Raw genomic sequence first — 22,852 nt, forward strand, 5'->3', positions numbered from 1 at the left:
TTCTCACGAGGCTGTATTTAGGTCAAACTAGTTGAGTTATTTATTTTTTGTCTGAATGCAGCGTGAAAGCAAAATTACACTAAGGACCACAGAAAGCAGCTGTTCTGAGGGCCTGAAGAGGTGGTTTCAGAGCGGCTGCTGTCGGACTCCGGTGCAGCCTGAATATGTTGTGAGAGCAAAAGCAGCAATGGCACAAGTCTGAGCTGAGAAGGCGAGTGCACCGAGAACTGAAGATGACTTTATAAATAAACGGCTATTCACAACACTCGGAATAGTGATGTATGTGATGTGTTCAGTAAAAGCTTCACTCATTTTTCACCCCCAAAATATCACATCCGGCTTTCAAGCCTTGGTGTATCAAATTTGGGGACAGCAGAAACACCAGCGAACACAATTACTTATTTTTCACAACTACATTTATTTAAAAAAACAAAAAACGAAAAAGCGACCGACGTCCCACCAGGAATGAGACTGCTTATGGAGAGAGACATTTTTAAAAGCATACAAACCAGCAAACTGTTAATCTAGCAGCATCCAAATGTTGGAATCTCCAAAGTCATCATTTATATATTTAAATATATAGTGTTTTGCCCTGGCAAGCTACACACTTTTACAACATACACAGAGCTTTATCTCTCCTTAGTGCAGAAAAAAAATACCCTTAATAAAATAAACAACTTTAGGTTAAATAAGCTTAAATAATAGTGTTAAATACAAGACACTTCTGTGGCAGATATGTACAGAAATAAACACATTTGGCATTGTAAGTGTGGTTCACTGGCGCTAATGCTCTAGAAACCACTGCATAAGAACTCGTTTTGCTGTGATAAACTACACGCACACACGCACGCACGCACTCACTCATTCACACATGATTTTATATCAGTGAGCCACAGACAAGGCATGTGTTTATAAAGGAAAACTAAAAGCAAAAAGAAACAATCCATTTACAACCAAGAGTTTTAGGCACAGTCTCTTCGTGTTTTATAAATACATGTCAAATACCACTGCGTCTCCACAGGAACTCTTCACGTTTGTGCTAACTTCTTTTCACTTTTTTTTTTTTTTTTTTTTTAAATTTTATTTTATATTTTTAAAAACACAGTTTTGTTACTACCACTTTGTTATTGCTAAGACATGGGGACAGTGAATGGAAACTACCGACAAATGTGTGTAAGGAAAAGCACCTTTCAGACATCAAAGTTTACTGCCATGTGACCCGAAGGATATGACGCGGAAAAAAAAAGAAAAAAGAAAAAAAGAAATGGTGGAATTAATTCAAAAGAAACATAACAAAAAATAAAACTCAAACACTTTTGTGACTTTGGGAACCAGAACTTTAGAGGACATTTAAAAGAAAACTGCAAAAAGGGGGTCTCAGTTGAGCTACATTCATTTCACCCCCCCCTCCCGCCGTGCGTTTCAAGACGGCCACATGTGGATTCCTCTTGGTGCAAGCAGACAGTAAGTACCACTTCATTATGTCCAGTACATTCCTCCCCTCCTCTCCCCTCCCTCCAGCGCCTCGCCCCCCTCTGCTCTCCTGTGTCCGTGAAGGCCGGTGCAGAAACAGCTGTGTGACAGTGTGTGCAGTATGATACAGTACAGCTGAGTATACAGTACAGTAGACTGACGCGACAAACGTAGGTAGATTATATGTTGACTACAGTAAATGAGCTTTACATTCCACTACTGTAAGAAGATCCCAGGGAGACAGGCGGGGCCATCCCCACCCTACCCACCCCCCAGTCCAGAGTAACGGGAGTGGGGGGGCGGCTGCCTTTCTTAATTCCTCTCCAGCGTCAGAGATGAGGAGGTTTCCCAAGAGTCTCATTTGCCAACACAGAGCAACCTTTCACGTCAGAAACAGGCCTGCACTTCAGAGGAGGATCCCCAAACTTCCAGATTTAAATCGGCATTTTTCAAGTCGCTCACACAGGGCAGGACAGTCTCCTAAGCATGAAGTTTAAAAAAAAATGTATCTGTAGAACTGTTGATTACTCTTGGGGTCCAGTAATGGTTTGTTTTATAGCTTGTTTGGCTGCGAATCATCTGGGAGTCTTAAGTAGGAGTTGTGTGCCCAGGAGGAGTGAAGGCCTTCTTGCTCTCTCTCTCCGTGGGTCTCTCTCTTCCTCTTCCTCCCTCTCTCAGGGTTTCTTGTCGATGGTGTGAAAGAACCACTCTGTGAACTTCCTGAGCTGAGCTGCCGCCGTCTGGCTCTCCTCCTGCAGTCGCATGTTGTCCTGTCTCAGGTGTTGCACCTCCTCTTGCAACATCGCCTTATCCTCTTTCTCCTGAGAACACACACACACACACACATACACACAAGCACACAATCAACGCTGGGGAAAAAAAATAAATGGATACAAAAGAAGCTGATAAAAGCCCCCTCCCTCCCATTACAGGAACATCCGTCTTTTCGTCGGTGAGGTTTAAATAGGAGGCATTAACATGGCAAAGCAGTCTTTCCTCTTGTGCGGATAAAAGTGCATTTCCTCCCTCCATTTTAGGCACATTAGTAGAGGTGGGGAAATGCTGGGCCGGGACACAATAAGGAAAGGAAGCAGGATATTGAATTAAGTGGACGAGTTTGTATTACACAGACCTCTGGGCAACCATTACTCAATGGCTGTTCTTCTGAGTAGTGTGACACGGACACACACACACACACACACACACTGTTTGTAAAATGTGCAGACGTGACAGAAAGCTTGTTTGAGACGCTGGCAGTTTATGTGCTCACCTTTCTGAGGTCCTGCTGCAGCTGCCTGAGGATCACCTCCAACTGGTTGACCTTCCCGGTCAGGGTGGACGGGGTGCCGCTGAGGTTACACGAGGAACAGAAAGTGTTGATTATACTAAAGAAAAATAAAATCTTTTATTCCATACATGCAACAAAACGTCAGTTTACACACATTAATCCTTCAAGACCGTGAGTAAAACCATGACACTTCAGCATTTTAGTGACGTCGGGGAATTCAAGATAGATTTAAGAATTATATTGAACAATCCACAGTCCTGGCGTCAGCAACCTTCAAACCGAGAGATCCTTTAATGGTGCAGAGTGATCAAATCAGCGACCTGTTTCAAACTCCCTGAGTAGTTCGAGCTGCAGTTAACCCTTAATGTACATACATTTGTGGTGTAGTGGAACTCTTGCCTCACAGTGACAATAGTCCAGACTTGTGGAGTCATTCTGAGTGTATGCGGGTTTTCTCTGGATTTCGCCCACATTCAAAAAATATCCAATTTATGTTAATTTCTGAATGTGTGTGACCATCTCTCCCTGTGATGCACTGCTGACTTCTTTCCTGTTTTTTGATGTTTAAATGGTCACTCATGACATTTTAAGGAAACCATCAAGTCTCACATTTTAGCATTGTTTTTTTTAGCATTGTTTGCACTAAGCCTTCAATTTAAAGACATGTTCTTCGGTCTACTCACAAGGTGGTACTGGGTGTCTGTGGGCTCCTTGTCGGCTAATGAATAATGTGCAAATGTATTCGTGTGCGGCCAAATTCTATCTTTAGTGTTACGTAGCAATTAGAAATAAATAGAATGTCATCTTCTCATCTTCTTTAAGAGCCACGTGCACCAACGCCTTGATGTTTTACTGGTGCAAGGATTTGAGGGGAATTTTTGCTGTAAAAAAAAAAAGAACTCATCAACTTGTGCACTAAGTTATTATGATGGAGATCAGTACTGCGATTTTTTAACTGTGGCACAAATCAACATTGACTGTGTGACAGCTCACTTGTTTGTATCTGCCTTTAGCTAAATTCATGTCAACATAATTTGTTAGTCACAATGACGCAATGTGTGCAAATGTAAAATGTCCCACTTTGGAGATACACAAGCAGACTCTACTGTTGTTGGATGTTAACAATGCTAATGCTAATGGTGCTAATGTATTTAATAAACAAAGAGAAAAAAAATCATAATAAAAAGCTAAAAATTACAAACACAATTTCAACTTTTTGTTTTGTCAAGACTCTTGAGGCCAACAAGTAGAGAACACGAACAATCCAAATCAGTTATGGGAAGTAAGCGCCCTTAGAATAATGGGAAAAACCCCCCAACAACAATGTACCATTGATTTAAAGGGGTCACTGGCACAAATGTTTTTTTGCCCCATTATCACAATGTGCCACTAATGCACCTGGCAGAAACTCATTCAGAAACAATGTGGTCCAATCCAGGTCCTGGGGGGCATTGCCCTGCGTGTTTCACATGTCTCTCAACACCAACTCACCTGAATGTAATAAGTGGCCCATTATCAGGCTTTTTCACGAGCTTGACGATGACACAGACATTGAAAACATGCAGGGCAGTGGCCCTTCGGGAGAGTTTGGAGAGCTCTGTTTTAAGCCTGCCACGCTTTTACACCGCAAAGATAGGTGCCTAAAATCACAGTTACGCTGCTCTGAGCCCACTAAAGTGTCTTGCATTGCGCTTGGTGTGGCTTTGCAACGGGTGTAAAATGGAGCCAAGATGTTACTTGATGCAATCCTTTAATCACAAACCATCAAAATAAACTATACAGCACTATAGGCGGGGAAAAGGAGTGTAAACTTTCCAAAACCACATGAAGAGCATGTCAGAGCTTCTGATGTCATTCTGTACGTCATACTTTGATTCTGACTCAATGGATATTCCAGTCCTGCAAAGGGATTTTCTAAACATTATTTACGAGATTAGAAAAGACCGAAAACTACTACGTTCAATTCATTGATCACAACCCGTGTTAAATTCTAGTCTCACCATCGGTCATCCTCTGGAGATAGAGATTGATTGATATCAATTTTATTAGACTTTCACGCAAACCCCTTCATCATGTGGAGGAATCCAAAGATTGACAGACCTGCTGTGCCTAGAAACCGTTACGAAGCTCTGACTGGACAATCAGTGGGGCAGATTTAACCCACAGTCAATATTTCTTGCTACTGGAGCATTGGTGCTTGTGAGTTTGTTTGTAAAGCCTACTCTGCTCCCAGCGCCGCTCCTTCCGCCTCCGCCACTCGTCTGGTCAGCTCCCTTGAGATCTGCAGAGCCTCGGCACGCTGCATGTCCGTCATGGTACAGAAAGACGCCACACGCTGGTCTGGAGACAGAAGAGGTGACACGATAAGTCATGATCTGCCTCTCATCACAGCAGAAGATGTCTCTGTACCATGTTTACATGCAACAGAAATAAAACATAACAACACACTGACATGCATGCACACAGGTGAATTCATTCATGGTTTGTATGAATGAATGGCTGAAGTGTAAAACCTTCTGCAAAGGCACCAATGGCGGCTCTCACATCGTGAGAGATCTATAACCAGACAATGAAGAACAAGGTGGTAACCAGAGCATTTCTAGAAAATAACAGATAAAGTCAGTCCTGTTGGTGACGCATCAGGTCCCTCACCCCTCAGAGCTTCTTGTGACAGCTGTTTGGCACATAATGGAGTGCAACGCAGGGAGGTGTAAGACACCAGTCATGCTTGTTTTACCATATCAGGCCCTTAAGCCTCATCAAAGCCCCATGGAAAACCAAAACTTGGCACGTTATGCTCAGGGAGTGCTCTGTTTTAAAGCGCAATGCTCTTTTCTCTACAAACTACTCTTTCGCGAACCTTTGGTCTGAGCCTGAAGATAGGAGAATCTGCATATTCATAGGAAAGATTAAGGAAACCCTTCCATTAATTTAGCCCCAAATGAAAGCTAATCCACTCCAAGACAAAAGCTGGTCGTGCCCAGAGTCGGTTATTCAAACGAGGCAGGAAAGGGAAACCAGGCCCTTATTTACATATGAATGAACATTTCCCTCATATTCGATGGCTGCATCAGAAAGATTAAAGACTTTGAGAAAAAGCAGAAAAGAGCGCAGAAGAGCAGCTTGTTATTTTCCTGTGACCTTGTGTCCAGATTTAGTGGACAAACTGCAGAAAAATCAAGGGAAAAACAGCTTACAGTGAGGAGAGATCACAGCAGTCCCTCTGAGTGTACATGTTAGCTCCCTGTTTATTTAGAACCAAAGAAAAAATAAATCAACCCATTGGTGGCAAAGAGAACATTCAGTGATTGCACCAGAAGCCTTTTGTTGATGAAATTTACCAAAGATAGCTTTTAATTCCATCTGCTTCTACTTCTGAAAGTCAAGAGAACACAGTCTCATTTTGATGTTTATGTGTGTGCGTGAGTGTGTGTGTGTGTGTGCACTTCAAGCTAATCCAAACCGTCCGTTTGCATCATGAAAATGAGCAGCCTCTGAGGATCCACAGGGCTAACGGTATGAATGCTATAAATGCTTTACATCTCAGCCAACCTCTTTCTACGCCTCCCCATGGCTCTAAACAGAGCTGGTTAAACATACATGGTGCTACGGCAGCCTGGAGTCACATTCTGCTCGGCAACAGGGCAGAAGTTTCCCCAGCGTTTTCTGGGCCAGGAGGGCCGCCGTCACGACTGCCTTGCTGCTGCCAGTCAGACTCTGCATCATCTGCACTGATTCCGCTATGGTTAAACGATAGGCTGCAGGCGATGTGGCAGGAAAATGTATCAAGGAAGAAACTCTGCGGTGAATACATTAATTATGACAAATGAATGGTCACATGCTACGTCGCCTGCTCACTGGTCCGGGGTCACATGGAGTTCAAGTGGGGGAATAAAATTGCATGTTTTTGCATCGCTAGGATAGATGGGGAAACACGCTGGCATGACGGTGGTTGAAAAAGCACTTAAATCAGAAAAAGAATAAATAAATGATAATGCCAACCATGATATGGTTGAGATGTGTTGATGCTAATCACCCAAAAACCAGAGTGCAATAAAAACTTTGAGTTTCGACTCATGGTGTCCTCAGAGCTCGATGTCAAAGCTTAAGTCTATCCAGATTGAATGCCATAAGACACAAATACTCTCTCTCGGGACAAAGAAAGGCCAAGAGAAGAACCCAAATCACCTCAAAACCAAAAACCCGACAACCCAATCGCACAAGCTACCATGGTGAATCATTTTTCCTTGGTGGCTTTACGGTATGAAAATTGGCTCAATGTCTGTGCTGAGAAAGGAGTCGTTTTCTTCCATGTACTTGATGGGAATCACAATAGGGGCCCAGAGCACAGGTGCAAAAAAGAAGAATTCCCAAAAGCCACCTTCCTCCAACACTTTAGGATAGACCAGAAGAAATACACACACACACACAGCTCACACAAACCTACACATGCAAGTCAGCCAGCACTTGCAAGATCTACTGACGTACAGCCACACACGCGGTAAGCAGTCGGGAGAGGCACAGGTAGTAAGGAGGGAGGGAAGTTGGGTTACACGAGGTGCCAGCAGCTTCAGCCAGGCTGGTTACCTTCGAATTCTCGTGCTGCATCGACCAGGTGAGACCAGTCCAGGCCCGAGGCAGTGTCTGGGAGGGGCATGAGGCCCGGGTCGCTGAACTTGGACCTGTCCGCCAAGGAACCGTCAGAGAACCAAAACTCATCTGCAGAGACAGGCACGCACTCCGATCAGTGTCTGGGCCTGGCCGCAGTTTAGGGTCAATGTTTGAGTCACCCATCAGTTGGAATCGAACAAAAGGGGGCAGGAGAAGGAATACAGCAGCGTCGAGGGATGAAGGCACTACTTTAATCGTAATTACTGGTAAAGTTAGTTGTCTAATTAAAACTCTAATAAATGTGGCATTCAAATACACCTCTAGTTGTCCCATTTTATGACTTATGAAGTCTTTTTTCTGTCTTCAAATCACAGCTGCTCTTCTCAAGCTGAACCTTTACAATCTAAACCCAAGCTAATGTTGCTGTGTGTTACAAGAATTTGCAGCTCAATTAATCATAAATTACATTTTCACTTCCCAACGCCATGCTTTGGCATATAGGATTATTACAGCTTGGAAAGTCTCCAGACGAAGAATTCACAGACTTTTCAATTTATTGTTTACACAAAGCTTGTTGAGAAATGATTCAAAGCAAGACAACTTGATAGTTTATAGCATCGACTGTATAAAAAGATTTAGAACGATCACGAGCACTCCGTAAAACTGAAACCCTGGAAGAACACGAGCCAGCGCAACAGATCAATATTTTTCCTAAAGGTCGTTGCTTTCGTGGCGTGGTAGATTCGATCTTAATCATCATTGATAAAGTGCTCATTACTCTGATAAGATACATGGTTTTATACATTATTCAATATGGTGATTAAAAACATCTAATTTGTGTTTGTGCATTTACTAGTGACTGGGCCTGGTGGAAAAAAGGGACGGGTTTAACGCAAGTTTAACGCAAACGATATCACCATTGCGAGACTCCGGGATTTACATGCAAGAGATTTGGCTTCTTTTATATTGTGGGATGGAGGAAAAGTGAAGTGTCCCTCTTTCTATACATCTTAGGTCTATTAGCTGTCAAGCAACTCCAAATCATCTTGAGATGCCTCGATCTGACAAATCCTCCAGCAGGTTGCAAACAATCACACTTTGCAAAGAAAAGTTTTGTATCTATGTGACAGCAGGATAGGCTCCAGTCACATTAAACCGCATTTTGTGCGTAGCACTCGCGAGGCGCTCGTCTGAGAGGCGATAAATGACTTGTCTAAGTGAATGTCTTCATGTTTCAATCAATATCTTCTTTCCCTCCCCTCTGTGCTTGCCACCCCTCCTCCCTGTCAGCCCTTGAAAGACAGCGAACGCAATAAACAAGCTCCCATTCTGCGGAGAGCCATTTAGAAAAGCACGAGAGGAGAAGTAGAGAAGAGACAGAAAGAGAGCTTGAGGTGATGCTGACACTCTCCTTTCAATTTACCCAGCGTCTTGGAGCTTGAGTGATTCACTGTTTACCAAATTGGGCTTTTTCAGTGAGGAAAAGAGAGAGCCAGTGTTCTCAACTATCCTTCAAAACAATCAGGAATCCATCAGGTTGACAGCCAGAGGAGGCTAAAGAGAAAAAACATCTTTCCAAAAGCCATTTTCTATCTAATGACAGCAGCAGGAGACAGGTGAGGAACCGTATGGAAATGAGACTGGAAGGACAGAGAAGGGGAGGCAGGCAAGAACTGATGAGTGAATGAAACATTATGTATGACAGACAATGTGGCACTTCTGATGGAAAAACAGGCATGTTAATGTCAAAGATCCTAAAGACCTGCAGCAGTGTGTGCAGGACACATTTCACCTCTCATCGCTAATGCCTGTTCAGTGGATGCTGGGAAGACGGTAGAGCGGGGAATACTAGCCAACAGTGACAGGTGTCTGCTTAATGCAGACGGAGAAGCAGGTCCCTCGCATGAGGCACGCGGCCTCGCCCATTTCCAATTAGCTGGCTATATTAAGTAGCGTTGCTAGAGTGTGCACCAGTTGCGCTAATGATATTGGTAAGACAGGAGTGGCTCTTCAAACGAGTATCTTATCCTGGCTCTTGTATGGTGCCAGAAAAGCGGAATGATAATCCAGAAGCAACATGCAGAGAAAATATGCATTAGCTTTCTGTCTCAACTTTGATGAGACAGTTTGAAGTTCTGTTTTGTTTTCTCTAGAAGGAGCTGAATTATTTTGCGTCTGTACTTACTCCGTAGGTTGGACGCGCCCTGATTGTGGATCATGCGAGGAGGCAGCGTGCTGTGGTAAGGTGGAGTGGTGCTGAACAGGATGTCATTCGGCATGGCCTGGTCCAGCATGGAGCTGTGCGAGCTGGCGTACGACGAACCTTTACGGTTACTACACACACTCTCGTCAGACAGGGTTCGATAGAGGGAACGTCTCGGTGACAAACTGCCCACCACTGACACCTGAAAGATGGAAAAACAATTTGTTAGCAGACAGACACGACGTTGAGGACGTCAGGAGATGCGTGATCTTCGGGTTCCTGCCTGAGCCCCCTGGATGCACCTTTGCTGTGCTTTGCCTTTTCTCTGCACAGCAGCTTTACGTGAGTGGGCTGTCGGGTGGGTGAGCGAGAGACATCAGAGAGCGGTGTCGGGAATCAATTACAGTCTGTGCTCGCAGGAAAATGCAGATGGATTGAGCACAGCTGGAGAGTGTCTGGCAGAGCGAGGGAAAAAGAGGGAACAAGGCTCATGAAGGTGGTGACAGAGGCCACTGTGCTGTGGCAGCACGTAGTCACTGAGCCTGATGTGAGGAACAAGACAAAGCAGAGCAGGCCAAGTGTGAGAGAGATGAAACTGTGTGCCAGTGGGAGATACTGTTTTATCTCACCAAAGACAGAAAGTCAAGCAAAACAAAGATTGTGCATGAAGCAAGTTATGCTCTTTATTCTGATGGTGAAAGGATGAACACAGGAGGGATCTCTGTGGGATAGCCAATGTGGCTAAATGTTTGACATCCTGGACAACTTAGCCACACTCTGTGTGTTTGTTCCCATATGAAGCAGATTTCATTTTGAATCCAACCCTTAAGACGAGCAATAACAAGGGTATTATGTGATTATATACTGTAGATGATGATGAGTCTTTTCACTGTGATGCTTAACTACATTTAATAAAACCAGAAGCATCAGGTGAACTACAATAATGGACATGTAATTGTACTCCTCCGCCAACCACCGAAGATAACATTCATTTCACCCCAGTGTCATATAATAACGGTGGCAAAGATGACCAATCCACAATAGGGATGTTTTCTTTGGAACAAATGGAATAAAAGATTATTACTCATTTCTAATAAGAAATGATTTTGTTTTATTTTATTAAGATTGATTATCTTTTGAGATTAATTACTTTATTTATTACATTAATGACAAGATTTTCTTTCTGACCTCGACATTGTCCACCTCGATGTGTGGCCACAAAATATACACACTGTTTGTTTTACACCTAATTAAAACAAGTCTCCATTATTTTATCTTCATATTTTTTCAAATATTATTAACATATTTGTGCCTACTCCTATAATATCCAAAGAGCAGATCCCATGATAAAATACAATACCCTGCAAACATGTATTTAGCAAAAAACTACAACTATAACTTTGGTTATTGAAAACATGTCATGGTCATTTATTTGACTTATTGAATTTCATGAAACATTGTGCATTTGGAAGGTAAATATCACTTTTGGGGCTACATTTCATATATATATCAATATATGCAATTATTACTTCTTCATGTTGCACAAGTGTTTCCTGAAAGGTTTTTCCCAATATTAGGTCATAATGACTTCACCAACCACCAAATACTATCAAATCATTCCTGTGTACGAACAAATGTGGATGCTAAATTTGAACAATCAATAAGGTGACCTTTACGTGACAAAATCTGCAACTATAAGGGAGGTGAATCAATTTTCCAAATTTAAAGAAAACTATTTGATGGATATTGATAGATAAATATTTGATTAGATTTGAAAATGGATGAAAACTCAAAAGAATAACACCTTGGAGGAAAAAATCAATAAATGAAATTTAAATCTTTAGAACACTTTTCTGTCATATTATCATATACATGCAAAACAGAATTAATAAGATTCAACAAGCATATAAAAAAGAGGGATGATTAATAGTCATGCCAGCTGGTGAATTCACTTAATAAAACATCTAAAGATTTGTTCAAGCCGATTCAAATGAAAGTGGTTGAAAAAGAGTTCGAGGTCAGGATGAATCATCACAAAAAAGCTTGAGGGGGCTTGAAGAGCAGCCTGATCCTGAGGGGGGTGTCCTCTGTGCACAGTGAGACATTACACAGGATATCGTTGCAGAGACACCAGTGTTTCATTACTGTGGGTAAAATTTTGACAGAAGAGCTCCAGTTTAAACACAAAAAACCACAATAACCAACCCCATCCATCATTGTCCCATTTAGCTTACATAAATACAGCAGGAGTGACATAAAAAGTAGCCACAAATGATATGCGGGGGCAGTTGGCCAGATGAGTAGAAGTCTGCCTCGTAGCTTCGCAGCTGTAACCAACATACTACAGTGGTATCCCCGCAGGCCAACACCCAGCCATCTCCATTTCAAAGGCAGATCCTCCACAGATCCCAGAGTGAGAATTTAACAAATATCTAGTGTCTTTAAAGTGGAGATATAGACTCGAATTCAAAGCAACAAACATACAGCCTTCACAGAACATCTCAAAGGCTTTGACTTAACAAGGTTGTCTCTCATTGCAAGCTTTCCCACCCAACTTTACAAGATTAGACCCCATAAGATTTTCGCTCATCAAAACAACTTTGAAGGGGATTTGCTACTCTCTTATATAAAGCAGAAATAGCACGGATTTAAAGCTCCAATAAATGAGAGTCACGGCAAATGAAGCCATCTCCAAAACGGGGTTTTATGTTTTTCAGAAAGCCATCTATTTATTCCATCTACAGCATCAAACCAGCCTCTCTGCACACATCCTGGCACTGGTTAACTGAACCTGCTGTGCACATTACACGGAAAATAAGGTATTATTAAAACCTGCAAGAATATCAACGTTTCTCGCGTGTCTAAATCCACCTCAGCTGGCAGCAGTCACTGCCGAGTTGTGCTGTGAGGTCTTTGAATTCTTTTGTACAGCGGTGCGGCTGAGGCGGCGGTGACACATCCACCCCCATTTTTCCTGATTCCCCTCGTTTCTTTTTTCTTTTTTTCCCCTCACTGCCCATGTTTGAACAAAGCCAACAAGCAGCGTTGGAACCCGTTGAAGTGCCACTTGGGAGGATGTGTTGGACAACCACCTATTCAAAATGCTTTTTTTCTTTCCCACAGGAGGTTCAAAATGAGGAACATTGTGGGAGAATAAACTGCGAACTGCCTTTCCTTTACGTCAACCACACAATGGCCCGTCTTGCTGTGGAAGGGCGTCATGGCGGACGCCGGCAGGGAAAATCTTTCTGCACCTGCTTAGTGACATGCAAAGAATGGCATCGGGTGACTACCGTACTACTGTACACACTGTTCAATCACTTAGACGATCAACACGTCAAGACTATACGATGCGAGTTAAGAATAAAGTGACGGTGGTTTCAGCACTGCCATGGAGGTAATTTCATTCTATTGCGTGCCAGCTTATGATGGAAAACATGCAGTCCAAGCAAAGCTGCTCCCAGAAAAGTGCAGTATATGTTTATAAGGATCATATGTGTATTACTGGAGTGTCTGGCTCTGTGCCCTCAGCGAGACATCCCTTTCCCAGACCTGCTCTTCAATGCACTATATCATCTCCTTCGATGAGAGAGGCAAGACAGATTGCAACAACCAGCACTGTTTTCCATCATTCTCTGTGAGAGAAAAGCAGCAGTGGAATGACGGTGTATCAGTGCAGGCTGACGCAGCTGCTTACAGTTATACACACGCAAGAGGCGGTGCAACGTTCTGGATTATTACAGGAATATATAGAGGATATCGTGTAAAGACTGCAAAGACAAATGGGCTTTTGTAAATGCTTTTCAATTAGTGTTTAGAATTATGAGCCAAGTCGTTGATTTTTGCCGTGTGTGTTTCTGTGCAGCAGGTTTTTCCTTGACTGAAGCTACTATCTCACCTCATAAGACCAACTCACGACTAGTAGTGAAAACACACATAAAGATAAACTCAGGCAAATTTGAAGGAGTCCATGTTACTTTTGCTCATCACTCGATCAAGTGTCACACGATGTTCATTTAATAGAATTACAAATTTGGTGTTGTCTTGCAAAAGATGCAAATACACTCAGAGGTCAAGCAAAAGAGAAGAAGAAAAAAAAGTCTGACATGATGAAGGCTCATTTAATCACACTTTATAATTTGTAGTAACTACATTGGGAATGAGCAGAGGTAGGTTTGAAATATCGTGTGACTGGCAAGGAAGGCCGTGTTTAAGGCCGTGTGACTGGCAAGGAAATTTGCAAGGAGAAAAACAAATTCAATAAATAGAATTTGGAAACTATTCAGCAAATTGTGTTTGTAATTTGATTTTAATTTGAGTCTTTGGAGAAAGACTCCAACAAATTGCTGAAAACTGACCAAAAATAAGCTTCTCTTGTCAAAATGCAGATTGCGTTATTCATCATTGAGTGTAAATCTAAGCTGTTGTAGACTCATAGTGTCCACAAATTTAAAGAAGTTGCATGATATAACAATATACAAGCTACAGTATATTTACATGCTCCACAAACAATTCCAACAATCAATAATCAAACCAACAAAATATCAAAATTGTTTCATTTCATCGAACCACCTGCCACATTTTGATCACCAGTGCTTTTCCACTTGATGCCACATGCACAAACTTTAAAAGCATAAATGTTTTGAGCCAAAGAATAACAAAAAAGGCTTGGTTTTAAACGGTTAACTATAGTTGATCTCCACCGCAGGCAAAGTTTTGTGGCTTGCTCGACTTTAGCATGACGTTGGTCAGTCACCTTCATTTTTGGCCACTTTGCTGATATTTAGCGAAAAAACAAAAAAACATCTCTATACTGCAGTGACGTCACCTAACTGTACTCTAACAGATGATTTATACAAAACCCTCTGACCTTTCTCATCAAGTAGACTACATCACAGGCTATAGCTGCCCTGAGCTTTTCATCTGAGGGACGAGGCCTGCCTACGCCAGAGGACATGCCGGCCTTCTCTAGGGAAGTGAAGTGCATTTGTATTAGAATTGAGCAGCATCCAAATATAGCCCATTTGTCCATTTCTCCAGGGTCTCTTCCTGGTAGATAATGGATGGGGGAGGGTGCGGGAAACTCAAGATGCAATTAATAGAGTCTCCGGGACTCAGGAACATCAAACATCAATGTGCGCGCTGCAACTTCCTGCCTTTAATCCATGACATCCTGACTGAGCAAACTCAGGCCCCTTCATAAATGAAATTAACCAAACACTGTGCCAGTCGACGTGGACTGAAAGAGTCTCCAGGAGTCGTATCAGCTGTGGTGTACGGCAGCAGTGCCAGCTGATAGACAGCAGATGTTTGTCTTGCTTTCCCAGCAAGTGGTTATCTGCTCTGGTTCTTCCCCAGCAGGAGAAAAGCACAAGCAAAAAGCCTTAGATTTTGCAGTCGATTCCCGGGATGCCATTCACTAATAGTTTTGGTCATTTACTTACAGTTTTAATGAGTTTTGATTTTCCTGTGTGGCTTAAACAACATCATAATCTCAGGCTCCCTCTGAATGTATGATGGCTTGTCCTCAAAGGATCAATGCAAGGAGCACAGCTTGAATAACAGGACTGCAACGATTGATCAAAATGGATAAAGCTGCAAAATGTGGAATACTGCCGGGTTTTACCACAGTGTCTGAGCTGAATAAAGATAAACATGCCTCTTATATCAATTTGTAGCACTGTGTAGTATTCATAATAAAATGTATTCCAAATACCAGTTTAAGAATACTTCTTATGAAAACATAACAGAACAATTCCTAAAGTTTCATTGTGTAAAATAGGATAGAAACTACAAAATAAAATACAAATTTTTGACTATCAGGAGTAACAGACTTACCGGTACTTGGCGGATCGTTGAATTCTCTGATAAATATTGCGAAGCCAAATTACACAAATTAATCAGTTAGCCATGCAAAAAGGCCTCACCTTCCGATTTCTGTCCTCTCCCGGTGGGCTGTCAGGCAGCATCATTTTAATGTATTCTTCTTTGGAAAGTCTCTGCAGTGATTTCCCGTCCCGCTCAGCAGCCTGAAGCCTGCATGCAGCCTCGTGTGCGTACAGCTGCCTGTAGACGATACAGAGGGCACAGAGAAGCAGAGTTCACCACAAGGGTCACACGGACCGTCGAGCGAGCGAGGCCATCAGAGGTAGCCCCGGCTACTTGGGAGAAAAGTGGCAAGTATCACAAAAAGGGTTTAGACGGAGGATTTGTCTTCACATTCTAACATCAGGTGCCTCCACACTTCATGCGAGTCAGGTGAACGTGAGGTAACAGGGATGGAGAAGGAGCGAGGAAGGGGAAATATTTTCAATGCCATCCTGTCCCACATCACTGTGCCAGCAGAGCGATTAAAGGGATTGCACAGGATGCAGCCAAGCACCGTGAGAGGTAGAAAGGAAAGGAGAAACAAGGGTTTTTGGAGAGAAAACAACATCTAGACACGAGTGTTAACCACAGACGCAAGAGGAGTGTTCACACAGAAGGAGGCAGGAGAGCTGTTAGATGGGCCTGGAGATGGACTCACAAGAGGTGACATGTTTTGTTGGTGGAGGTTGTCAGAGGTGGTTTGTCTGAGCACATTTAAATGATTTTGAGGGTGGCGAGTCTTTCAGTAGGGGAAGGCACGGGCGCTGAGGATGTGACCGACCTGGCTGGTGAAGTCATGTGGCTGCGAGACCTCTGCTTGAAGTGAGCAGCCCGAGCATGACACACTGAGTGCTGTTGGCAGGGTGTTAGACGGCCATGGGGAGATTTGCTAGATGATTAGATGATGGGACAGCATGGCTGTGATGGTTACCTAGAGACACTATGGCTGAGAGTTGCACTGATGTAAGCTTCAGGCGCCATAGTAACCAAGCCCCAAATACACAGACAGATACTGAAAATGTGTGATTGCCAGATGCCATTCTGACCAATTTAAGACATCTTAAAATTACGAGCGGTTGCTCCGTTTTCAAAAGAAAATCAGAGCATTTCACCAAGCTCTGATTGCTGAAGGCTTCATTTTAAAACTGTAGGGAAATAGCGTTTCTGTCTCGACTTAGTGCTTGTCCAATTTGCTCTTACATGATCGATTCATAATTGCAGGAAGATTGGAACAATACTAATGCACTGACCTTTGCAGGTAAAGTTTGCTATATTGTGCAGCAGTGATTATATTGTGTGTAATTTTTTTCTGTTAAAATGTGTCCTTGTGCCGCAGATCTCAAGTATAAGTGTGAAGAAAGAAGGCATGTTTTCATCTACCCATTTTTAATATCAGCCTTGCCAAAAGATTGAGGTGGAAAATGTAATGTTTTTTTCGACTTGGCTGAGGTAGGAAGCTTTGCGACTTCCAAAAGAGGAAACAATAAAAAATTGATGGAAATAGATTTTCTCCTTTGATGCGCCGCGATGTAGCAATACCTTCCGCTTCTTCTACTGGAAACCCACAATAGATGCAATAGTGCATATAACCACAGCAGTAATGGTTTGGCGCCTCGCATATTTCTCCACTCCGCCACTATAAGTAAAGACGAAAACACCACAGGGTACATGTTGCAGAAGATCTTGGGCAGAATTAATCGGGATCCGTGTGAAAGTGTAAGCCGCTAACTGTTGTTCATTCATGAGAAGTCTTGACTTGAACAGCCAGCATTAATCAAATGATAAAAAACAACAACATTTAGCTATTTTCTCAACCGTTTTCTGTCTTTACAGCCATATGAATTTCTCATGAAGCTACTTTTGGTCCAGTGTCACACCAGAATGTTTTTTCCTTTTCTTAAAGCATTGGCCCTTGTTGATGTTTTAATCTTTTTTTCACTGCGTGATGTCTCCAGTCACCTCAGCCCTATACTTGCGAATCAGCTTAAAATAGGCTCCCTGTCAGTTTAACTCATTTTCATTAATTTAAGTTCTCTGCAGGAACTAATTTCTGAGATTATACAAGAGGTTTCAAAGAGGCATGGCTTGCATAACCGATATTTATATAAGAGTGTGCAGCTTTACATATAGTGCTGAAGTGATGTTTCCATGTCTCCAGTTTTTGGTCAAGCTACTGATACACACCTAGCTGCCCTCCACTTACAGCATCTACCACATGGCAGACGAAGCAAAAGACCTTGCCATGACAGAGGAGCGGTGTAAAGGTCTGGGGTGGAGGGGAGGGGTGGAGGGTTGTGGTGTGTGGAGGGAAGCAGGCTGGGTCAGATCAGGGTTGACTTCAACTGTATACCTTGAACGCTCAGAGAGGATTTTGAGAAGAAAGGCTAACAAGCTCTCCGCTCCGCTGGAACATGAAGCAGAAGCCAGAGACAAAAAAAAGCAAAAGAAAAGAAAAGAAAAGCTGAGGGTTAGAGGAATTGTTCCACATCTTGCATTACATACAGTGTGAGCAAATGAGAAAACTTTGGAGAAAGGGGGGAAAAGAAACTTCATTATGTTAGAACAATATCTGTGAGTATTATTAGGCCATTCATCATGGGGCACCGTTATGTAAGATGAAATAAAACGGCAGGAATATATAAACAAACAATAGGGAGGGTAAGTGAATTACGGAGCTTTTTCATAAGTCGGCAGAAGATGACTTCAGTGCATGCGATCAATCACACAGCTGTAAGTAGCTAAATTCCCAGCCTGAATGAAATTACTTGAGAGACAGGGCGGGGAGTGTCTTCCAGGGCAAATACCAGGTTTACTCCTCCAAAAACATACCCAAAGCTCGAAACAAGAACCTCACCACACTCACACCATCACGTCTGTGTTTGACTTTCACTGTCAGAATCTTTTCTTTTCCTCCAACACAAAATCTAATCATCAGATGGATACAGTGGGTCATTGATGTTCATATAAAGTCTGGAGAGATTACAAGCTCTCGACGTAGCTGAACAGCAGCGTTCATTCCTCATCTATAATTCTATAGACAAACGTGTGGCTGTTGTCCTTGGGCTGCATGTGTGACAGCAGTGTGTGGATCATCGCTTGGCTCCCAGCAGAGATGCTGATCTGGTGGAGTCTCAGCCTGCAAGTCCACAGGGACCCTGCTTCACAACAACGATCAATAACCACAAGTGACATGTGCCAAGTGTATTATGTCCGCGGCTTCATTGAGCTTATTTATTTTGTGGCTGTCGGCTTCAATCAAGGCCAGTTTATGCACTCTGGGTGGGCTGATTGGTGGGACGACAATGGGTCTTGGAGAAAAGAGCTCTGCAGCTAGAGGAATAGTGCTGACAGGAGCGTGATTATAAAGTGTGTCATCGAGCTTTGCATGAGAGCGAGTGTTGAACCAACAGTGAACCATGTGAATGGGAAGGAAACTAGAAACTTTTTCAGTTTTTCTGTGGTGTTGGGGACTTTTGTTGATGTCTCATATGTGGTCTGTCGACTTTATTTCTCTCACACACACTCACCCACACTCTGAAATGTTGGGAGGTCCCTCAGTGCTCTGGGCATCATCATCATCTTCACCAGCAGTCTTCGTGCCCATTGGGAGACTGCAACTGGACTGTGTGCGTGTTTGTCCGCAGGCCTCTGAGCTGGGCTCAGGCCCGGGTCCCGGCTCTGGACCCGGTCCCGAGCTGCTGGTCTGAGGGATGGTGTACACCTTGGACGAGTCAGCTGACATACAGTATCTGGCACCGCGAGCCAAGGGACTGCCAGAGTGATGTGAGCCACTGATCAAACAGCAAAAAATAAAGCATAATGTAACTCAAAAGTGAACACAAAATGAATGAATTCCAAAAAAACAGACAGACACAAATGAGTAAATCATAAAAGAAGTCAAATCAAGCATTTTTAAAACAATGAAAGAAATGACAACAGATGCTGGCAGCACAGGTTGTAGAAACAAATGAGATATTTACAATGAAAATGAGTTTGAATCTGTATTTGCTTTGATGGAATGACTTGCTGTGTACTCCTGCTCGCTCGCTTCAGGAGATGACTCAGTTCCAATCTATCATGTGACTTATTCTGCTGAACCTTGACCTTTCAGTATTTAGTCAAATATCAACTGACAAACCGCATTAAAGGGTCAGTGCGTTCAAATTGCAGAGAGGCGCTTTCTTTCAGACTCGGAGTGCTACACTGTAAAAGAAAAAAAAGCGCGACACAATGATGGGCTGCATCATTTTTGCACTGTCGCTGTTTTGCAGAAAGACACAGGTTCCAAAACATTTCGGATTCAGCACAATTGTGTCTAAAGTTTGTATGTCGTTGTACCAGTGTGGGTTTACCTCTTGTTCTCCGGCTTCATCCCTCAATCTTAATGCAATCGAATGCTTACTGGACTAATTAGTTTGCCGTTTTGGCTTGGGTAATGCACAGAAGATTAATAGTTAACTGGGCTTAAAATCATTTATAACCTTGCCCTTAAACTGCATCAAGCAAGCTAATGATCTTACTTTAATGGTTCAGATTAATTTGAACTGCTTAGATGAAAATAGTACGAAGAACTTTGCAATAGGTGTATAATGACCAAACTTTTTAAGTGATCCCAAACTAATTTAAAACAATTCAACTGTTCCCCCTTTTTAGGACTATTCACCAATATTATTTGAACACAACTGACCTAGATAGTTGAAGTGGACACACTGTAGCTTAGAACTGATTTAAGAAAAATGAGCTAATAGAGCTTAAACCTGAAATCTTTTTTTTTTTATACAGTGTATACACAGGCTCAGGATATCTATCACTTGGACTTCTGCTGATTTATGGTACTTCAAGCATAAAACTAAAGTGCATGCCACAAGGCACAAGGGGAACTGTTTCTAATTTTGTTATCTGACTGAACTGACCCTTAAAGTTATGATCAAGCGATCAAAGGAATGCCTGAAGTAAAGGAGACATATATTTCTAGTTATTTTTGACAGTCTGTAAAAAAAAAAAAAAAAAAAAAAAAACACCAAAAGCTCAGTTGTCAGTTTGAGTGTATTATAGAACTCTGCCCGATTTAAAATGGTTTTCTGATATTTGCTCATGTGTGATGTTTATTTCCGCTTGGTGAAAATGCTTAAGATTATTCAGTTCAAATACTGAGTAAGTTGAATGAATCGTTTGACTGTGATGTGAACATATCACATGAATACTCCTGCCAGTTTCTTCTAACATTTTACTTTACAGTGTGCAGAGGAACCCTGAAAACTCTCATCTGCTGTAGCTTCTCATCATTTATCTCTTCAGTATGAGTGGACAGTTTAAGTTTCATGTCTTCTTTGTGGTGAGCATCCATTTGTTAGCTCCTCTGAATGGATTTCTGATTTGGGCAAAACTGCAACCGGCTCATTAAAGATGTCCGATTCAGGTCCTGGTGTCTTCTTTTTTGCTGGATAACTTTCACTAAATGCAAAAATGTTCTCCTAAAACACCCTGGGACATCAGATTTGTCTGTAGCTGAAGGTGCTACACACTCTTGTTTCCATATTCATGACCATCTGGGCCACACCCCGCAAAACGTGCTCCTGCTGCTTCACTGTTTTTTCAGATGACACTCTGGTGTCAAAGACCATTACAGGAAAGGTGGGAAACGTCTGACTAATCAAGGTGACGACATGGGCTCATCTCCACATTTGTGACTGATATCCTGAAGTGGACAGTTGAGGCGCCTCCCCAACAGGTCAATGATCTGAACAGATTGCGGTAACATAATCCCGCACGACATAAACAAATAGATACTCATTTTATTTCATAAAGACAGACTGTGAGTGGCTGCAGGGCCAATTCTCTTTGACACCCTTTCGCTCTCCCAGATGGGCCCCAGTCTGGTGAGGAAGACTTGGACGACAGTGTGATGAAGCCCCCCCCGTGTTGCTCCAGCCTGACAACAGCCCCACCCACCGGCTCCAGCACAGCTGGATAGGCCGGGCTGCAGGTCAGCAGTGAGGAAAGACGATGGGGTGAAAAGGTCAGCTAGCAGCCAGCGACCTTTCTTTGTGGGTTTTTTTATTTGTTAAATGGGATACAGTGCAGGCTGATGAGTTTGCCAATGGTTGCGTGTGACTGTACATCCTCATATGTGAATACAATGGATTTTGCTGTGAGCTATAAAAGTGGGTGTGAATTACCTCAGCGGGCAAATCATTGACCCATCATGATAGAACAAAGCCTGGACTGGAAAAAAGCAATTGCCAATGGACAAGAAAAATCACCAGTCGTGATGGTCTTTGAACAAAACCAGATTAAAATTAGTTAGCAAATTCTCCAGCCTCCAGAACGGTTTCAGTGCACCTCGAAATGGATTATTCAAGTCCTTGAAACTGAAGTGCAAAGATAAATACTGTTTTAACAAAAGAAAGTCTCTTATTTTGATGGTAGATGTGATGAGATGGGAAGAAAACTCATAATCTATTCATCCAAAACCCTAAAAGTTATCATTTTGCTTGAGATGTGATGATTTTGAAAGCGACAACCTATGATTTGTGTGCTTGTAGCAACAAATATAAGTAACTTAAGCCCTTTTTCCTTCAATAGGTCGCAGATTGTAGCTTCACACAAGACAAAGTTTTTGTTTTCCCCACAAACAACAAAGAAGACACGAGTTTAGAAAGTGTCATTATGAGAAAAATCACAAAATCAAGTGTTGTTTGTACTGTACCTGGAATGTGACGAGATCTCACTCAGGTCTCCGATGCTGCCCTCTGTCACATGACTGGACATAATGGCAGAAGCATATCCTTGTTGTAAGTACAGCTTCCCATGATCCTCCTCTGATGCACCATCCTCATGGTGCTCCGACACCCACGGGTGTCCCTGCTCCCCCGCCCGGCCCTGCAGAAGCACCCGGGCCCCTGGAGCCACGCAGGGATTAGTGTCTATGCCGCTGTCTGTGGACGCCCCTTTGATGTATGTGAGGCCCAGCATCTCCGGGTCCATCAAGTCTCCAGAGCCAAAGTGCTTATCGTCGCTGTTGCTGGAGGCGTTGCTTGAAAGAGTGTTGCTACTTGAGTGGCTTGAGTTTTTATCACCCGTCTGGCACGGAGCGAGAGAGGGAGATGGGGGGAGAGAGAGAGGGGGGGTTGGGGGGGGAGAGGGGGTGAAGGATAAAGAAATACCCAGTAAATCAAACGAGGTCAAACAGCAGCTGCAAATAATTCTTACGGTTGTTTTAACATGCTTGGCGTACCAGACGGGGAGGGGTTCACCCATCAGGCTACATCACATGTTCATGTGTCCCTGACTAAGGCGACAGCTTGTTTTCCCGAGGCCCATTATTCTGTCAGCTAGTCGACAGTAATACGGACAAGAAAATACACAAAGAATACGCCACACGTGACGTATTTGGCTACTTATGTGAG

At 42.8% G+C, this 22,852-nt stretch overlaps 1 protein-coding gene across 1 annotated transcript in view; it reads right to left on the reverse strand.

Annotated features, from left to right (window-relative positions):
• Positions 1 to 467: 467 nt before the first annotated feature.
• Positions 468 to 22,852, reverse strand: part of LOC308121147 (signal-induced proliferation-associated 1-like protein 2) — an 89,231-nt gene continuing 66,846 nt past the window's right edge. Inside the window, exons 14-21 of the mRNA XM_080482245.1 lie at positions 22,153 to 22,526; positions 18,971 to 19,234; positions 15,503 to 15,641; positions 9,558 to 9,777; positions 7,349 to 7,480; positions 4,984 to 5,101; positions 2,744 to 2,822; positions 468 to 2,294 (exon numbers count right to left, since the gene is read on the reverse strand). Coding sequence (XP_080338371.1) covers positions 2,148 to 2,294; positions 2,744 to 2,822; positions 4,984 to 5,101; positions 7,349 to 7,480; positions 9,558 to 9,777; positions 15,503 to 15,641; positions 18,971 to 19,234; positions 22,153 to 22,526 — 1,473 coding nt within the window. The 3' untranslated portion in view covers positions 468 to 2,147. The remainder of the gene's footprint in view (positions 2,295 to 2,743; positions 2,823 to 4,983; positions 5,102 to 7,348; positions 7,481 to 9,557; positions 9,778 to 15,502; positions 15,642 to 18,970; positions 19,235 to 22,152; positions 22,527 to 22,852) is intronic.

Source organism: Lipophrys pholis, assembly GCF_963383615.2.
Source record: "Lipophrys pholis genome assembly, chromosome: 15".
Lineage (NCBI taxonomy): Eukaryota > Metazoa > Chordata > Actinopteri > Blenniiformes > Blenniidae > Lipophrys > Lipophrys pholis.